Source organism: Hyaena hyaena, unplaced genomic scaffold (assembly GCF_003009895.1).
Source record: "Hyaena hyaena isolate Hyena2069 unplaced genomic scaffold, ASM300989v1 scaffold_276, whole genome shotgun sequence".
In the NCBI taxonomy this organism is placed as follows: domain Eukaryota; kingdom Metazoa; phylum Chordata; class Mammalia; order Carnivora; family Hyaenidae; genus Hyaena; species Hyaena hyaena.
This window is the reverse complement of record NW_024080909.1, coordinates 1,026,453-1,043,674: the sequence shown is the minus strand read 5'-3', so window position 1 is coordinate 1,043,674 and position 17,222 is coordinate 1,026,453. Positions and strand designations below refer to the sequence as shown.

The 17,222-nt window shown below is 45.7% G+C and overlaps 1 protein-coding gene across 6 annotated transcripts in view; it reads right to left on the bottom strand.

Annotated features, from left to right (window-relative positions):
* Positions 1–3,950: 3,950 nt before the first annotated feature.
* Positions 3,951–17,222, bottom strand: part of CELF2 (CUGBP Elav-like family member 2) — a 308,661-nt gene continuing 295,389 nt past the window's right edge. For 3 of the 6 annotated variants that reach the window (XM_039246009.1, XM_039246013.1, XM_039246014.1), the window contains 3 exons: positions 14,362–14,559; positions 10,159–10,302; positions 6,666–7,027 (listed from right to left, as the gene is read on the bottom strand). In XM_039246009.1, the coding sequence (XP_039101940.1) occupies positions 6,900–7,027; positions 10,159–10,302; positions 14,362–14,559 (470 nt within the window). In that variant the 3' untranslated portion in view covers positions 6,666–6,899. Of the gene's footprint in view, positions 5,492–6,665; positions 7,028–10,158; positions 10,303–14,361; positions 14,560–17,222 lie in introns of those variants that run through there. The other 3 variants (XM_039246011.1, XM_039246012.1, XM_039246010.1) reach the window with 2 other exon arrangements.

Here is a 17,222-nt window from a genome sequence, read left to right as displayed (position 1 = left end):
ATGGTGGGTATATATACTTGTCTTACTTACAGACTGTAAAAATGAACACTTGCCTCTTGGAAATAATCACCCTCCTTACCCGCTTCTCCCTCCCTCCCCCATCAACAAAAGAAAACAAAACACACCCTTAGCCATCTTTCCCCACTAAGGTCAGCGGTGGGTCTCGGAGGCAGTCCCCTGCAGTGTGAGATTTAAAGCGGAAGTATTGGCTGGAAGTCAGCTCCTGTCCGCGCAGGTTTGGAGCTGGAGGAAGTCACTTCACCGAGGTGTTCGGCCTATGGGGGGGAAAGAGCCTCCTTTCCTCCGCCTCTCTGGGCCCCTCTGTTGTTGAGCCGACTAGAGAAGACAATCTAGGGGGCAGAGGGGCCGCCGAAACCAGAGGGCGAAGGGCTTGAGCACCTGCAGGGAGAATCTCACTGGCAGCCAGAGGAGGCTGCCCGGCGCCGGGGGGGCCTGAGTCAGACAAGAGTTTGTGGTCGGAAAGGTTGGAAGGAGAGCTAAGACAGAGGGAGCAAACATCAATGGAATCTTTTAAGAGCACTTGGAGAGCGGTCAGATTCCTGAGCTTAAGAGCTGGGCAGAAAAGGGAGGGGGGCCTGGAGCTTCGTTGCAGAGGGCATATGCGGAAGAGTGTTTTTCTTTAGTTCTCTTTTGGTCGCTGGGGTTGGGGCCATAGTGGGGGACAAGGCTTTAAAAAACAGATGTTCATTCAGGAGGGAGTGTGTGGACGCATAGGGCGTTCCTGGCTTTCATCTGGAGATGGACGATAGATTATGAAGACGTGAGCATGAGAATCTTTACTTCCCTGCCCTCCCACCTCCGAGGAGAGCTTCTAGATTGAGGACGTGGAAGTACTTCATTTTCTGTTATTCTTAATAATTAAAGCTGCCCCTGGATTCAGTTAGCTCTTAAAAATAAGTTACCTTTCTATATAGGTAGTGATTAATAGCAACGCATGAACTTAAATCGAACCCTTTTCACACCCTCTATTCGCCAGGTCGGTGGGTTTTTCCCTTAGAGCTCACCTCTTTAAGATACGTGGTTAGTTTCTGAGAAGGTTTTGTAACCTGTGCCCTTAGCCCTGTGGGGCGGTGGGTGGAACCCGGCTCTGCTGCTCCTACGTCTCTTAAGGTGCCGCAGCCAGCAGAGCGGTGGTGGGCAAGTGTGAGGAGCTGCGCACACACACCCATGAGGGGGACAGGGCCAGAGGCCACCGGGTGGAGTGACCACTGTGCTCACAAGATCGGAAACGGTCCTGGCAGGTCCAACAGCAGAGGCGGTTATTTAGGTGAACGGTAGCAGTAAGTGGCAGTCTCGGAAGCAGTGGTTAAAACGGGCTGTGTGTTGTAGGTAAATCGGAGGTGGCTGGTGTGCGGTTTCCCCTTTCCCCAAATCAGATATTCACTTAGGTGGAATCGACTGTATCTTTTCACACAACATAGAGAAAAAGAACAGATACGTGAAACAGTGAGGTGTGTAGATGCATCACCAACACAGAATGACTGCCAACAATACAACACGCAGAGATAGAAACAAGTATTAGGAAAATGGTTTAATATTGGAGACAGAAGCAAAAAACTGCATCACACAATAACATACGTTACAAAAATAAGTTTGACTGTTTCAACTACACGGTTATGTTCACAATGAGGACAGAAGAATCGGAAAAAACTTTGATCTAAACAGCAAAAAAGCAAACCCTTAAAGTTGTAACTAATACATTTATCCACTTAAAGTGACTGAGTACTTCTAAATCTAATTACCTTATTGTGTAACTGCACAGTACAGAATAAAAAGTGAAACTTACCGCTGTATTTAAGACAAAATTCTAATGCTAGATATAAGCAAAGGGAAAAAAGAAATCAAGCCAAAGTTTTTAATTCTCAAAAGAAAAGCAACTTTCTTTCTATCAACCAGAAATCAAACTTGAAATCAGTCATTGTCAGGGGGCCCACTAGAGTAAGCCACAAAAATTTCCATTTTTTTTTTAATCTCCAGTATAAAAAGTTCCACTGGTACAAAATGCGTGAGTACAATCAGTTGTAGAAATAGGAAAGCCTGCGTATTTTTTTTTTTTTTGGCTCAAATTCCATCAAACAACAAAATCCAGATGCATCAATAAAACAAACAATACTCAAATGGTCTTACAGTTTCCACTAGGTTGCATTAACTTTGGCTTTTCTCAGACAATATTTAAAAACTATTTTGTAATTCTAAACAAAATGATATTATTAATCTACAAACAACAATTCTCACAGCACAAAAAAACACATACATTTTTTGTATGACATTATTCAAAAAGGTAATGAAACTACAGGTTTTTTAAAATTTTATTTCTTGTTAATTAGCACTTAAGATAATAAAAACAAACAGTAAAATGAGTCCAGAGTAGCACAAGCCAAAGAACTGTAACCCCTATGGTGAAAGAAAGGTGAACTTGTTACGCCTTTGAGGACCGCCATTTTCTCACAATTCTCAAATTTAGTCTAAAAACAACTATTGTCTATGCTAGATTTAAAAAAAAAAAAAAAAGTTTCCCTGTGTGTTTTTCCTTCTGGCACAGGCCCTTTGTACCCTTGCAGCTTTTTCCTTTTTATATTTAAAGATAAAGTGAGTAAAAGGACAGTTTGTCTTTGAGGGTTAGCTTTAAAAACAACGCAAACATGCCAAAAAAAAAAAAAGAACCCAAAAAACAAAGCAAGAGAAACCCCCGAACTTTCCCCTTCGGTCTCTGGTTGCCTGCAAAAGAGAGACGCCCAGTGCAGAAGTGCCCGTCCTGAGCGTGCGGCCACCAGCACTCGGCTCCTGGCGGGGAGCGCAGGCGGGTGACAGGAGAGGACAGTCTGAAATTCAGACGGTGTTCTCTCGTGTTCTGTGCATCCACGAGCCACCCTGGGCTGTATGTGCGACACGTGCAGTAACTTCTGGTATTAAGCTGATTGCTGCAGGAAGTACAAAATAGCCCTCAAAGGATGAAGGAAGGCCCCAGCAGTAGTAAACACGTGTGAGGACAGTACGCGTCACTTCGTTGTAAGTGCATGTGCTAGGAGGAGGAAACTTGTTTTGAGTTGGTGGTTGTGTGTGTGTGTGTGTGTGTGTTTTTTGCATCATGAGAGGCTAGTCCTTTCCATCCCAGGGCTGTCACATCCACACACACACTAAACCGAACGGAGTGGTGAGTGGGAAAGAGGAGGGCGGAAAGGGAGCCAGCAGTTTCTGAACTCCTTTAGAGACAAAGAAGCTTCCAGGGCCTCTCTCAAGAAGGCAGGAGTTTGTGTTGGGGCTTGAGGGATGACATAGGGGTTTGTCAAGACAGCAAGAGAGCTCTGTTCAACATGAAGTCGAAGTCCAAGTTAATACGGCACTTGACCAAGCGGCAGGAGGACCTGGTACTGGGTGTCTGGCCAGTCCCGGTGATACAGAACAGCGCTGCACATAGGTGGTCCATCCCCTTCACAGGGTTTCAGTTAATAAAGTTAACCCAAAGGGAAAGGACTGTCTGCGTCTCATCGCAGACCCCTTGCTTAGTCAGAGGTGTCTAACTGGGATCAGAGAATGCGTAGCCCAGCGGCTGATTAGAAACATTAATTCTTTAAGCATTTAAGAAACAAAAATTCCTCAAAATACTACCTCATCACAAAGTCGTTTATCTGGAAGGTATAATGAAAATATTCTGCACTGGAACATACCCCTAAACCTGATCTCAAAATCATATATAATTTAAGGTGAATGTAGGTGTTGGATCTACCTACTGTCCCCCTTTAGAAGATTTAGCCAGTAAACTTTTTAAGTTAAAACAGGAGAAGGAATTTCAGGAGTATCTTTTTTAAATGATCAAAAATAATCCAACGACAAAAAAAATGGTGTAGGATAAAAAAAATCAGAGAGGGTTAAAGTATATTCTTTTTCCTTCAGATTTGCCTTGTGGAGTTTTTTTCTTTTGGATCTCAACCAATGGATAAAAAAAGTAGGGAAGGAAAAAAAAAAAAGATGTATGTATTGGGGGGATCCAAATGAGAAACACCCCGGAACAAAGAAAATTATGACAGTATAAAAAGTTACCCACATTCCAGATAGCTCTGGGTAGAAAGGGTTAAAAGTTCAAAACTTTCTCACCTTAGAGGTTTCCATATATTATGAAGAAAATACATCGTGAGGTTGCCGTCACAGCATTGATGTGCAGAGCGGTTAAAAAAGTGAGACATGGGCACTTATACAATGTCTTACAAAAAACATCATAGAGAAATAACAAACAATAACAATTTCAGGCAACAAGACCACAGGATAGCAAGTTAACAAACTTTTTTAACCTCTTTTTTTTTTTGTTTTTTGTTTTTTAAATATTAGGGATTTATACAAAACACATAATAAAATACCCATGTTATCAAATTACTTCTCACAAGAAACACACTGAAGCTCTAGGAAGGAAGTACCTTTGGAATTTGGCACTATATATTTTCACTTTTTTTCTTTAAAAGAAAAAAAAATCACATTTTGCTGAACACAAACACATCTAAATAGTCCACAATAAAAAAAAAATGACATCAATGCTTTACAAGCCAACACAAAACTTATTCTGGAATAGGTTTTTTTTTTTTTTTTCCCTCACATGAAATTTTTTTTAAGCAAACTTTTTTTTTTTTTTGAAATCTTTAAGTAAACCAATTCTAAACTTGTCTTATCAACAGAGAACATTGAGACCGTAAGACTCATGATGAAGCCACAACTGAATTCACAGAAGCACCAACATAACACAGTTTACAGTAACCTTTCTCCTGTACATTGAAACAGTATAAAATATAGGTAATTTCGTGTGCATTAAACCATGGATTGTCTAACTGTGAGTCAGTTCAGCAAAAGGTGACACAAATAGGTAGCATTTGCCCCAAAACAGGGTAAATATTTTTCTTATACTAATCTACAAAAAGTGGTTCTATATATATATCTTAATGAGAAAGTGAGCCACCTAAAATGGCCTTATCAAAAAACTTTACACTGCCTGAAAAATGTAAAAACTATTACAGACCTCTAGAGACTTAAAATCAGACAGTTTTTTTCTCAAACTGTTTTTGGAAGTAGTCTGTTAGAAACCAACATTCTGTGTCCCTGGACACATATTGCTATTGTTACCAGTGACCGGGAAGAATGCCAATCCCTGTATAATACTTTCAAGTCTGTTTTATGAAAAGAAAAAAAAAAATAAAGAAACGTTTTTGCCACAGGTTTTTTTTTCTATAATTAATTTGTCTAATAATAAATTTCAGTCTTGCATGAATGCAGCAATGTTTTTCACATTGACTTCCCAGAATTCAATAGCTAGATGAGGTCACATGCAAATTTCAAAGGTCAAACTAGATCAAAGGTCAGTAGGAGAACCAAATGTGATGTGAGGTCAGAAAGACATCAGAAACAATGACGGGACGATGAAACTTTTTTTGAGACGCCACAGGGACATGCTAGGCAAACGGTGAACTAACGGGCATGAAGATGTCTAGGGAGAAAACAAGGGAGAGTAAAAAGTTACACAGAATCTACGCAGCAGCAACAAAATCACTCTTAAGGGTGCAGGAGAAAAACTAATGCAAATCTTAGGTCTTTAGGGAGTCTACGAGCCATTCGCGGAATTTGCATTTCTTACAGTCTCTATCCACAGCACAATGGAACCCCAAGAGAATCCATCCGGGGAGGAGAGGGGATGGATTCCGGGTGTTTTGGGATGGGGGCTGGCAAGGGACAAGGGGAGAGGATCCAGTTTCAACGGATGTAACATATGGGGAGAGTCAGACGACTGAGCTGTAAACTAGATAATGGAAGTTACGAACAAAATAATCAGACAGATACGAACAACGAGAGGATAAAGCATGAACTGTAGGCCTAGGGTTCAACGGTGAAAAAAAGCCCATTCCTAGAACAATTCCTCTAGAGACTACTTCAAAAGGACCTAGCTAGCACAGAGAACTGCTCTTTAGGTGCCCAATAAGTTAACAATAGGCAATAAATAACTTCCATTATTTCTGAGGCAGTAAAAATTTTGTACAAAAATAGAAATGCTTTTTTTACAAATAAAATTTACAGGCCTGTGGCTTTCTTTTTTATTTATGTATTTATGTATTATTTATTTATTATTAAATTTATCTTTCAAGAAACATCAAGTATTTTCACTCATTTTTATTTTATTTTTAAACCCTGTAGCTTTAAGAAACAGATCTCTAAATCTTTTTTTTACATTAATCCTTTCTAAAAACTAAAAACAAAATAGACAACCAGTGTAATAATCTGACCAGTAAATGTCATGTTTCTTTGAACCCTAAAATAAAATCCTACTTGTTAAAACGAAACCAAATGTAGTGGAAAGACGTCTGTGTGGTTTTAAGTGCTTCTCCTGGCTTCTCTCCTGCGCTAGGCCGCCACCTTAACCTCTACACGGCTGGCGCCCTTCTCGGGGGTGGGCGCGGACAAGGAGGGTGAGCTCTCCAGGCAGTGCTCTGGGGCACCAGGGGTCTCAGAGTTAGAATTGCACATTAGCCTTTGTTTGCCTTTTAAATTCTCAAGATGTCATTTATTTATGTGTGTTTTTCTTAAAAAAAAAAAAAAAAAAAGCAAAATGAAAACAAAACAAAGGTTAAAGGAGATTCAAATTGCAAAACAAAGGAGAATACAGTGGCACAACTGGAAGAGGAGTTTACTCGATAGAAACAAGGTAGCCCGAGTTTTAATTATGGCGAACGGGGAGGGGGGAATGGGAAGGGGACATGGAGGCCTTATTGTAAAAATAACCGTCTCTCTTGGTAAAAGTTGGCAATGTGGTCCTCCTCTGCCTTTCCTGTTGAGAACAGGCCGGCTTGTGGGACTTACCCTAAGAAAGCTAAAATAAGAGCAGGGAGCCTCGGGGGTTAGGATCAGTAAGGTTTGCTGTCGTTTTTGGAGCGCTTCAGCTGGACCTTCAAGCGTTTCATGCCAATCTGAAAGCCGTTCATAGCCTGGATAGCAGCTTGTGCAGACACCGGATTGTCGTAGCTCACAAAACCTGCAGAACACAAGGGGAAGGAGGGTGGGAATCAACACGGAGAGGGACAGGGCGTCCCGGGGCGACTGGAGAGTGCAGCGCTAAGTCCTGGGGGCTCCGTGCCGCTCCACTCAGCTCACAGTGTGAGCTCCTACCTTACTGACACCGGTGTTTGCAGGCAGCACTGGAAATCTCCACTGGGAAGGGCGGGTGGGGAAGCTGATGCATCCTGACAGCAAAACCCATTTCTGAAAAGCTAAATCTCAAACTCCTGGTCTCTCTGGTTCATGGATTTCAGTCAAGTTGGTGTTGAAAGTCCCTTAGAATCCTTCTGACAGAGCTGCTGCCCTCCGCCCCCCCACCCCCACCCCCACCCCAAGTGGTGCTCATGGAAGCTCGGGTATAAATACTCTGGGGTTCAAAGGGCCCCCAGAGGCTCCCAGTCCCAACCTAGTGAGGTTTAAAGGCAGGGCTGGTGACGGTGCCCTGCAAGGATCCTGACTTCCATTCCACTTCTCCAGCTGTGTCCACAGAGCCCACACCTGTTCCCTGTCCCGCTGTCGGACACAGTCAGGTAGTGAATTAACTCTGCAGTACTTTATACTTGGTTTCTAACATTTTAGAGTTATTTCTGAGAGGAACCTAGGGACCCAAGGGAAATGCTGGGCCTCTTTTCCATAGCTTAGCTTCCATTTTCAAAGCTCCACTGAATTCAACAGACTGGAAATTGCTGCCTTATGCCCCCTAAGAATAAAGAGTCAACAGCTTAGGGCGTAAGAAGCACCCCAACAGACTTGCCAGTCTCTTTCTCTGTACCAAAATGGCGGGGGGGGGGGGTGGGACAGGCTTCTGACAAAGAACCAGTGATGTTCTGCAAAGACCCAGAAACACAATTCTGATCATACAGTTTGTTAAGACATTGGGGGTGGGGGTGGGAGGGTACACACAAAAGTTGCCTTAGGGCTGATGTCAAGGTGTTGAGCTCGTACTGTCCCTGCCCCTGGTGCTGAAAGGAAGCTACTATATAGAGCGCATTTTAGCTCTCAGCTGTTAAAAGTCTAAAGCTAAAGAGAAAATTCCTTTACAAGCTAGAGGAGGAAAAAAAGGACATAAAATACACCTTTAGCACAGTTCTCAGCTGATAAAATGAGCATATGGTATAATGCAGCAGAGCTTTTCCTAGGCAGGTTGCATTGCAAAATGGGGGTATAGATTTTGACTAAATCTAATTCCTGGTATAGGTGATCTTGAATCCATGATACCTGCTCTGATTTTCTCCTTTCCTTCTAGGTCTTTATCCAGAAGCAGCAAGATGATTCAAGAATGGAAATGGGTCAAGGGTGAAATGGATAACGAAACCTGGCCAAGAGGTTAGCATGAAAGTATGGGGTACGACCTTATGACTGACAGCTTTGTAATGCGTAATAATGTGTAATAATGCAGCCTAATTTGGGCCCCTCCCCCAAATTAGGCTGGCTGAGAAATGTAAGGGATGCTGCAGCTTGTGACAAAAATTGGAAGCAGTGCATAGCATGATAAACAATTGTCTGCTGATATGCATAGGTATAGGCTGCATTATTACACATTGGCTGAATAGTTTGTGGGCTTATATAATCACTCTTCAAGGCTGTACATATATTCTTAAACCTGAAGCACAATCCCTCTCTGATCTCCAGATAAGCCCAGGACATTGTTTATCAATGAGGAGTATAAAAATCTGGCTCAAACCCTTGTGCAGGGAAGCTCCCAGTGGTGAGCGACCCAAGTGCACACCCCCTGTGTAACTGCTTTCTTTCCATTTCACTGGCTCATGAACCATCACAAGGGGTTTTTTTGTAGCAGAAGCCACAGTGTATTGAGTTCAGGCTGACAGCCTTTCCACTTGGGTAAAAACAGTGACTTTTGATGGTTGCCATACTAATTCCCCTAAAAAGAGAGGCTTCTGACCTTGCTGTGTGCTAGCACAGAAATTGAAAAGGTGTTATGATAGGATACTGGGGTTTTACAAGCTGAAACATTCTCTTTAGACCAGCTGCCCATTACCAGTGGGCCAGATACTACGTTTGAGTACCACCCCCTCCCACCTTGATGTTTTTGTCGATACCATACAATTTTATTTGTATTTCTGCTGGTCTGTATCTATTCCGCTTTGTTTTGTACTGCTGCCTACTACCTACACGAATTACTAAACGAGGAATGATTATGGCAAATGTTCTATCAAACTGGGCCGGGACTTGTCAAGTGAGTAATATATACTCTTAACATTCTGGCCTCTAAACCACTTTGGGGACCCAAAAGGGCTCAAAAAGTAAAATACGAAATAGATTTAATGAATGCTGTGCTCTTGCTATAAAACTTCAGAGCCAGTAGAGAGCGTGCCTCACTCTCTCAGGGGGCAGACACTGCCTGGGGAGGCAGGGTCTGGGCTACTCGGGGAAGGCGGTCAGGCCACCGAGGATCTGAGTGTTCCCCAGTTCTAGGAATTCCTGTAACTCCTGCGCTCTGCTGCCACTCGGGCAGTCGCGGCAGATCCTGTCTTCACAGATTCAGGCCCCTGAATGTCAGCACAACACAGCATTGCACGTGACTCTGAAATACCTCAACAGCCCACCCCAGGGCTTATGGAGCGGTGGGCAGATGGCCACAGGCCTGCTGCGTTGGGATATGCGTCAGTGAGGGTTCACGTGAGTGTTGTCGTGGTGCTGAACGGGAAGGCTCCCAGCACAACGTGCCACCCAAAGCCACAGCGTCTGCATCACACTGAACCCAGAAGGGTCTGGAAATCGTGGTGAAGGGTCTGCAGTGCCCTTCTGTATCAGGATAGCCTACACTACACTATGGTCTGTTAAGTGTATTTTCATCTGCCAAAGCTGTGGTTCAAACCACGGGGCTTAAAGAAATCGCTGCTGCCCTCCGGTGAAAGATTATTAGATGTATGGAGTAAGGCACTCTGATAGCACAGGATTCAGCAGTACCTAATGTATGGGCATCCCCTGCCTCTGCTTTTTTAAATGACTTTGCCCAGTCTGGATCCAGAAAACCAGGAACAGCACCACCCAGGGAAAGCCCTATCTGGACTTCTAAAATATTTATCATTTACATTTTCCTTCCCATGACTACTGTAATGGTCTGGCTTGGTTTCTTTTGCATACCAAAGCACTTGCTCAGATTGGTCTGTTTGTCAATGAAGACTTTAGCAGAGATAACATTTCCAAAAGGCATGAACATCTGCAGAATGTCCTGGTCTCCAAACTCCTGTGGAAGGTGGTAAATAAAGAGGTTTGCACCCTCTGGACCTAAAGAGGAAAAAGAAATCAGAGTAAGGTATTCTTCGCTTCTTAGTTCCCCAGGCCTCTTCTTAGGAATGCTTTAACAACAGATAGGCTTAGCATGTGCCTCTCTCTCATACTAAAGGGAATGAACTAGGTGTCTAAGTGTCAAGTGCTGGTATGTCTTTCAAGGTGGGAAGATGTTCCTGATTTCCAAAGAGACACTGGTCAAGAAGAGCTTCCTTTTCACAGTCTTCTGTGACTCACATTTGCTTAGGGCACATAGTTTTGGTCTCCTCTTGACAGGGGTGAGGGTGGCCGCCGTAGGGCAGAGCTGGGGAGGAGAATGCAGGCGCGGGTTTTTCCTGGGTGGCTGTGTTTCTGTTGTATGTATATATGATTTCTTGGGAGTTGAGAGCATCCTGTGTATTCTAAGCAAATTGCATCAATTTAGAGTAATGGATATAGCAGTAATGTTGCTTGGATTTCTCAATCATTTACCTAATTATCCATCCAGTTTTGATTTGCCAAATCTCTTAACACACAGTGTAATAATCGTTTTTATTAGAAATGACTGGCAATGAATCAAAGCAGGGAAAAATAGGTAGCTGGAGTTTCACCGCCATGGTAGGAATTGTACCACTGGGGATTAGCTTTGGAAATGACGGCACAGGGCGCACTCTAGTCAGAGACTAAACTCAACCAACCAAGCTCTTCACGCTCAACTGTCACTTTCCAGAGAAGCGAGGGCAGGGTAGGGAAGGCCGTCCGGGCTACACGGCTTAGAGAGGCAAGCTTTCCTAAGCGTCCCCCCCCCCCCCGCCCCGCCCCCCAGGCACTTCCCAGTCTCTCTAGAGCCGCTGCACAAGAACCATCTGAAGGCGAAAAGCAGCAGAAAGGAAAAGGAGAGGATGTGAGTGGCCTGGTGGGAGGCACTCATCCTCTGACACAGAACAGGCGGGAACGTTCCCCAGGCCGCCAGGGGGAGTTACAGGTGTTCCCCTGGCTGGTTCTCAGAGGCCCCGGGGCTTCGTGCCTCTAGGAGGTTCCAAGCCCTGGGCCGTGTCCCCTGGAACCAGCACTGCCGGGGGTGGGGGGTAGTATTGGGGTCTGAGAAACCTACAACCGGCGTAAAAGAAAGAACTTTGTAAAAATAAAAGAAACATCTTTGTAAAGTCAAGTCACGCCAGGCTCCTTCCCACAAAACAGGGAACTGTTCTAATGCATGGGACTTCTCCCAAGGAAGGCTTCTTGAGGCCACGCACGAGAAGCACTTCTTCCTTGTTTAAGTGCCACCGTGACCACTTTAACTTTGTGTCGTTCACAAGTTGCAGGGACGTAGCTGTGTTCCAGTGCACACTTGCAGGGCTTAGGGCCCCAGATGTTTCCGGGTTTAAAAAAATCCTTAGGCAATCACAACTTAATATGAATAGTATGAATAGAAGTAAAACCAGAATGCTACACACGGGTGCTATGGGTGCTACTCGGCCAGGCACGTCGTTTGCAGTGTGGACACTGGGCAAATCTGGTGCCACCGAGATTTCACGTTCTTTCTAGATAAAAGAGCCAAATGCACAAATTAGGACTTAAAGGGACCCACTTGGATCTGTGAAGGCATCTCAAGTCCTGAAACCTGCGGAGAAATGCAGCTTAATGTGCTCTGATATTTACCGGCCATGCCTGGATAAGCCTGGCATTCTAGAACACTGGACCTTCTTACTGTATCTGAGCCAGAGAGGGGGACCAAGAAAATACAAAAGAGGTAAATCTAAGGAGGTAGTGTCCTTTTGTTCCTGATTTTCTTGGGTAAAAATGACACCCGCATCTCCTAGTGTATGCCCCCCCCCGCCCGCGTTCTCACCCAGCAACAGTTTGATTTTGCAGACTGCCAAAACCGAACATGGAGTCAATCTGAGGGTTCCCCTCACCTTTGCCTTTAGTAAAAACCTGCTGACAAATCACACATTCCTGTAGTTCTCCTAGTACGTGTTATTTTTAACTTCCTAGAGTTGGTTACACTGTTGGCCCCCCACTGGCTGGGTACTCATTTTGTATTTCTCATGGGGCATCTGGTCTGGGATGGAGCACTGAGGGGTCTGTGTCAGCCCACCAGCACCACTAGCTTCGGTGCAGGCATCCAGAGGCTCTACCTGTGTGTGCGAGAGTGATTTCCTTCCCGTCAATCAGGGAGGACGGGAAGCTATGGAGGAGGTCAGAGGGCACTTAAGAGGGACAGGAAAGGTGGTCAGTGTCCCCCAAGCAGCCTTTAGAAGATTTAGCTGGGCAAAATAGCAAACCCAATTTAAAAAACAAAGCCAGCCTGGCTTATTTTCCTCTGGGGAAATACACAAGGATACATGACTAAATACATCAACTTGACTTTCAACCTAAATAACAAAACTATGGAGTAGAAAACCTAAAAATCTATTTAGTAGTGGAATTCATTTTTTTCATTTCCAGTATAACCTGCCTTGAAAATAACACTTTGGTTATAACTATTAAGATGGTTTAAATTTCTTGAGCACACATCAACTGGGTGGGAAGGTGATCAGAGGAGAGGTATGAGGAAGTGGGAGATGATTTTAAAACACTAAACAAGCCAAGAAACACCACCAACAACAAAAATCAAACACTAACCCTTGTTACTGGTAGTCCTGATATCTAAGTGTCAATACTCTGCAGTGGGTGGCCGCTACCGCGCAGGGAATGCTGGGAACTCAAGGCATGGACCCTTCGGGCAGTGGGCTGCACTACAGCAACGGGAGGAGTGTTTGGGGCCCGGGCTTCACCCTTGCACCGCTACACGCTGAGGCCACCGTGGCTCAAATTTCTCAGCGACACGGGTTGTGCAGCTTGCTGGAAGGCCCCACTGGAAGTGACCAGCATTCTCTAAAATTCATGGAGAGACCTAGCTTTTGTGGTCTCTTCTGAGAACATCCTTATCTCATAGACCCCCCCCCCCTCCTGCTACCCCGATTTATCACCATTTGGGTAGTCAGACCCCAGATGAAGGGACCTCAGTGCAGGCTTTTCTTGTGGAAACATGCTATACATGATGTGTGGTCTCCCCGTGCCTCGGGAAACACTGTGGACTGAAGAGTTGTGCAGGATTTTACACTAACGGTCACAGCTAAGAATAAGGAGAAACTTTCATTTATCTTTCATTTTTAACAATCTCATATTTCTAAATGGAAAAAAAAATTTTTTTACACCTGTCTTTAAAGTGGTGTCCCTTTTAAAGTTCACTTTATAAAATAAAACTATTTCTTGCACAACACCACGTTTCAAGTCAAAGAATGCAGACAACAGTTTGGAACTATAGGGTGAGGATAAAGGAGGGGAAGAAATGGAAAACCCTTCTTTGGTACTTCCCTATTGTAGCTTCGTACCCCCTACCGAAACAGGTCAGAAAGAGAATCGACATCACGTTGCAGATTTTGCTTTCAAGAAACCACACAGGAGGAAAGGAAGAGACCGGGTGAGCTGTTCCTCTCTGGACTGGCTCCTCAACTATTCTGCAGTCAGCTTCAGTTCATTCTTAGCATCAACTTCCTCCTACTCACTCTGCCTTACTGGCAGAGCAGCAAGACAGTCAGTCACTTAGTTCCTTCCTCAGAAAGCCCAGACTAACCACAGACCCAGTCCATCCTGATGGTGCCTTTTATCAACGCCCCGGAAAGCCTCACCCACCAGGAGGCGGGCTACACGGTCACCGGGTTAGTGGACATTGGGAAACCTGGGATGTGCCTGAGAGCGCTTTGCCCACAGGAGACTGTCCGTTCGTGTCCGCCCCGAGCTGACGAGGAGTTGGCGTGTTCAGGGAGAAAGCCTAGGTGGGCCATGCCGACTCTGGAGCGGGGGCTCCTCAGTGGGTGCGTGTGAGGGCGCGCCGGGGGAGAAGGCCATCTTGGGAGATAAATTCAAAGATGAAAAAAAAGAACCCAAAAGACCCGGAAAAAAGAAAACCACCACGAAGCCCGGGAAGCAGAAATAAGCTAACTGCCATCGCTTGTGACGCCGGCCCCATCTAGCTTCTCCGCAGGCCGCCACCGGCTCGCGCGCCGCCGGCCGGGCCCGGGCACCTACCTTCCTTCTGGCTGCCCGCGGCGCTCTGCTGCTGCAGCAGGCTCTGGCTGTACAGCGTGGGCAGCGCCGCGGCCGCGTACTGCTGGATCCCTGAGTAGGCCTGCGTGAGGGCGTCCATGGTGCCCGCCGTGCCATTCGTCAAGCCCGTGGCGCCAAGTCCTCCATTCAGAGCCGCCATACCTGAGAGCATTTGAGCAACTTTACAAAAAACCCAACAATAGAGAAGAGAAATAGCACTTTTCATTAGTGCTTTCCAAAGGAAGTTAGAGAATCATTTCACACACGTACAACAGCAAGTGCATGCAGCCAGCACACCAGTGAGACTGACACGGAAAGAAAAACGCAACAATGAAGGGATACATTGGCAGAATGGTGAACGTACCACAAAGCCCCCAACACCCCTGAGCAATGAGACCCTCACTTTCTAAGGCCAGTGATCCAAGTTCACAGAGGCGCTACAGATAGACAATATGTCTCCATTCCATGCGCTGTGCTACTGGCAAGTACCGTTGTCTTTTTGAAATGAAATCCTTTTCCTTCTTGGAGCTTAGAAGCAGGTAAAACAACACTAGTGACAGAGACTTGTAACATCTGTACACTTAAATCCATTTCCTGGGCTCTCTGAGGAGCCGGGGGATGGCTCAAGTGTTTGAGGCGAAAGGGATAAAACTGGTGTCCCTAAGCCATCTAATGAGATGGCCCCGGAGGCCAGCTCTGTCCTCGGTGGACCGGTGTGCGGGCAGTGCCCTTCTGGCTCTCGGAAAGAGCAGAGGGATGGTGTTAGGGAGCAGGAAGGCTCAAGAATTAAGGCTAGGAAAAAATGTGGACCCTTACCCTCATCGCAGAGAACTAATGCTGCTTATGTACCATGAGGGGCTCAAAACAGAATGGGGCCATCTTTACCAGTGAGGAGACGCATGCATGCATGCATGCATGCATGCATGCAAATACTAATCACTGCCCACATCACTGGAAGGTCTACCCATGAAGGAGCTCCAGGTTGTGGTTTTCAGTTAGCTGAAGTGACACCCATGTCTGTAAGCTGGCTCCTGGCTATTAACGGACACGGACTGGGTGTTGTCTAGCACACTGGTTTTCCTTGTATCCTGGCTGCTCGTTGCTCTACTATGGTTGCTGACTGAGCCACGTTCTCCGTGAATATGGAGTCAAAACAAGCAACACTTTTATACAGCATTAACTTTCATGTGAACTCAGGAAATGAAGAGGTGACATCATAATTGCTTTTAGTTCCCCTTATGATTAAGACATTAAAAAAAAACATGTCTTTGGGAAAAAATTACTGAAAACATTAATGAAACTCTCGAACTGATTAGGGCTATTAAAACACCATAGATGACTGAAAAAAATTAGAAGTCGAATGAAGACAGAGGACTAAAGATGCTTAGAAATTATACAGAGGAATCCAGTACTAGAATCCTGTCACCATCCATCAGTGGTCCTGCTGGCCACCCACAGGAGATGGAGCGAGTGGGGAATATTCTTAGTCTCGACGTGACTCTGTTATGGTGATAACTTCATATCGTAGGTTAAAAGGACCCCATACGAGAGGAATCAGACCATGGCCTAACGGCAAAGGAAATGCACAGCGCCTCTAGCCTGAGGAGACAGAGGTGGGCCCTGGGAGAAAGTACCAAGCCCAGTCTGCTCAGCACAGACACAGCATCGGGCTGGTTTGGGGGTGGGGGGGAGAGAAGAGGAGAGTCTGAAGCACAGAGAATGGAATAGTAAGCCTCCCGAGAGGAAGTCGTCTGCAAGCAGATGCAGCAAATTCAAACTGTTCAACAAAGGTGTTGGCCAGCAGAGGTCCTGAAGGCTGTGCTTGAAGTTTCTCATTGTGAAGGAGTCTATTCTCTAATTTTTTTTTGGTCATGGAAATAAATGCTGTTAAAGAGTTTGGAACTAGTGTGGCCTCCTAATGAAACCCTCAGACGCCAGCGAATCCCATTTACCTCACCCAGACCTCTCCTTCACCCCCGCTTTTCTTATGGTGCTGAAGGGCTGGGGATGGATTTCTCTTCTCTCCTCTGGTCTTATTTTATCCTCCCCTCCCAATAGTGGTGTGAATGCAAAGAAACATCAGTGTTTCTTTTCTGTCAGGTGTTCATAGGTGCCAGGGACACAGACCGTTGCGCCGTGGGGCTCGGCCCTCTGGAAAGCTGGACTCCCATGCAGGAAGAAACTCTGGTGAGAGGGAGTGGTGACCCGCCACTCTCCGTACACCCTGGGGTGCATCCCGGCCTGCAGGGCGGTGCCTGGTCCGCAGCTCCTGCGGGGCTGGACTCGGGCGCTGCTGCCCTGCAGCCGTCTTTGAACCTGAGCCGTCTTTGCCCTCCTCTGGCCCGAGACTTTTTTTTCTTTCTTACTGTTTAATCATCCAGGTTAGGAGAATTTTCTTCTCTTTCCCCCTTTTCGCCATTTTTCCCCCCTCTTGAAACTGGGTGAGTCTCAGGACCAGGTTGCTGTGAGGCTTCCGACACATGGTCACCGTTCCTGCCTACACTTTGTAGCGGCTGCTGTGTCTGGACTAGACCTTTGGACAGATCTGCCCTCCGAAGGGTTTGGCTCGTTTCAGCTGGCTGCATGTGCGTGGGCGGTAGCGTGGCTGCCTTCACCTGCCCGAGGTGGGGAGCCGAATGGTACGGAGGCATCAAGGAAAGGGGTGCTGGTGCCAGCGAGGGGACTGGCAAGGGCTCTCCAACCCAGGCCTTTCATCTCCATCGTATAACCATCCTTCCAAGCAAAAAATAAGGATGACAATTCTGACAAGTGTAAGTGTACGGAGAATATTTAAAACCAACACTCTCCTGGAGATTCCGGGGCCTGTGTTTGCCGAAGCCAAG